The following is a 2,319-nucleotide window of genomic DNA, read 5'->3' on the forward strand; positions in this document are numbered from 1 at the left end:
ATAAACCTATTAAGACATTGATAAAAGTTTAAAAATATTAACATTAGAACTAAAAAAAAAATATTTACACTAAAATAATATAGAATTTGGGTGTGGTCAAAAATTAGGTGTTCACAAGTAACACTGCCAGATGACTCGTGAAAAGTTGAAATGGTTATAGTAAACAAACATCAAAAAGCCCCCATCTCCATATAGAATGAAAAAGTATTTAATCAGCCTTTTTTGCATTATCAAAAGAAATAGTCAGCCTTTTAACTTCTACATTGCAATTTCAACAGCTACAAGTAGCCAAATGATGATCCGATAATTGATTTGGCAGATTGATACACCATGAAAGCAAAAATGAGTGTGATTTCTGCCATCTGCCAAACCCTTGCTAGGCATATTTACGTATATACCCGTGTTGGTGGGAGATAATAGGTACCTCGTGGATTAATTGAAGTGCGAGCAAGATAGACCGGACACCATTGTTATTAAAAAAAAAAAAAATTGATGACCCAATAATTGATCGGTTACATTGATACACCATAAAGTAAAGACAATTTGTCTATCACAAAACCTTAAAGTAATCCCATTGTATTGCATTTTCAGCCGGCTGTATACAGCAATTCATAAGAATTCACCTCTATTGAATACATACAGTATGAAATTGGAACCCCAAATAAGCAAATCAGATGGTATTACTCAGTCTTAGGTGGGAAATGGTTTCCTCCTGTGGCAATTTTATACAGGTAAAATCCAGTCATGAGGGCACTGCAGAAAAGAGAGAAAGAACAGAATAAATATACCATCAACCTCATACAACGAGATAAATAAAAACTTCTTCAATTATCATTTTAGCATGACAGACACCCCAGATAAGAATAGCAAGCAAGATTCTTCTCTATCAACAACACCCATGAACCATTAATCCAATAAAACACTATGTAGTGCCATTAAAAAATTTCGTGCAGCTTCCAACTTTTAATCTACAAAGATTTCTTCATATGATCAATCTTTAGCTTTTGAGGGACATAACACAACTCGACTTGCAAAGGCTAGACAGATGAATTGAACTTCCCCTAACTTGCTCTATATTTACACTGATGATTTAATGAGAGAAAGGCTCCGTACACAGAACTTTTTAGTCTGCATAATTAACCAAAAAGAATAAAAAGGGATACATTGTAACTGCAGGTCTGGTGCGTGTTACTTAAAGCTATAGTAATACCAGTACATGTTGACACAAATATTTAAGCATAAGATAACTATCATGTATTCTCAATTAATACATGGAGCAAACAACAGGACTGAAGCCTGTTCTGTTCTTATATTATAGCAAGTGTCTGAAAACAGTAGCGAAGATAAGCAAATTTTTCATCCTCCCAACGAATCATCCTGTCCCATATTGCATAGGATGAACTTTTGAAGCAATTCGCTCTTATTCATATATTATGTATAGACATGGAAATATTTTTTCACCATTATCCGCTTTAAACAAAATCTAACAACTTCTTTAAAAGGAACACATTTTGTGTGCTGCCGATGTACTAGTACCGCCATAGGCGAATCCAGTATTTAAATCCTATGGGTTCAGTTTTAATGTTTTTAATATTGAACCCATTATACTTTTAAAGTTATGGGTTCATATCTATTATTTTTATAATTTTAATGAATTTTTACATGTAAATTTTTACTCTGCGTCAAAAGTTATAGGTTCAGTTGAACCCGTAGTTAATACACTACATCCGCCTCTGAGTAGCGCAGATATAATGACCAGCATAGAGCATCTTTATATATCGTCCTATGTGATATGCCTCAAACAAATTATTCATACCGCACAAACCTATTATGCTTAAAGAGGCAAAATACAGCAAACAAGAAGCAAGTTGACTAGACAAACCAGTATGGCATGTTTTTCATTAGCAGTTACCTGATACCAGCAACAACGCCAGCCGGCATGATTTTTGAAGTTTGCATGTACCGCTGTCCCATAACCCATGTTAACATGGCTGCACAAGCTGTTCGGAACCAAATAAAGTGAGTGGAGAAACCCACATGTTCATAACAAATAAAGCAAATTCATTAACAGAAACAAAAAAGATGAAATTTTGATTTTCCTTTCTGAATCAGAAGGAAATCATGTTGTCATCAGACAAACAAAAACTTAATATATTCTCTATGTGCTAGCATTTCTATTTCCACAAACTTTGAAGAAGTAGAAGATAAGCACCATAACAAGTAGGAAACTACAGAATTCTGGTCATTGGGAAACAGCTAGATTTCAACCTTCAAAAGTAGACTTGTACGTTCTTGTTATTGACCTTTTCTTCCTATTTT

At 34.0% G+C, this 2,319-nt stretch overlaps 1 protein-coding gene across 1 annotated transcript in view; it reads right to left on the bottom strand.

Moving 5' to 3' along the window:
• The window catches only part of LOC109232209 (protein FATTY ACID EXPORT 5-like), a 3,674-nt gene continuing 1,808 nt past the window's right edge, over positions 454–2,319 (bottom strand). The window contains exons 2-3 of the mRNA XM_019397894.1: positions 1,913–2,000; positions 454–753 (exon numbers count right to left, since the gene is read on the bottom strand). Coding sequence (XP_019253439.1) covers positions 681–753; positions 1,913–2,000 — 161 coding nt within the window. The 3' untranslated portion in view covers positions 454–680. The remainder of the gene's footprint in view (positions 754–1,912; positions 2,001–2,319) is intronic.

The sequence above is a fragment of the Nicotiana attenuata genome, chromosome 9 (assembly GCF_001879085.1).
Source record: "Nicotiana attenuata strain UT chromosome 9, NIATTr2, whole genome shotgun sequence".
Lineage (NCBI taxonomy): Eukaryota > Viridiplantae > Streptophyta > Magnoliopsida > Solanales > Solanaceae > Nicotiana > Nicotiana attenuata.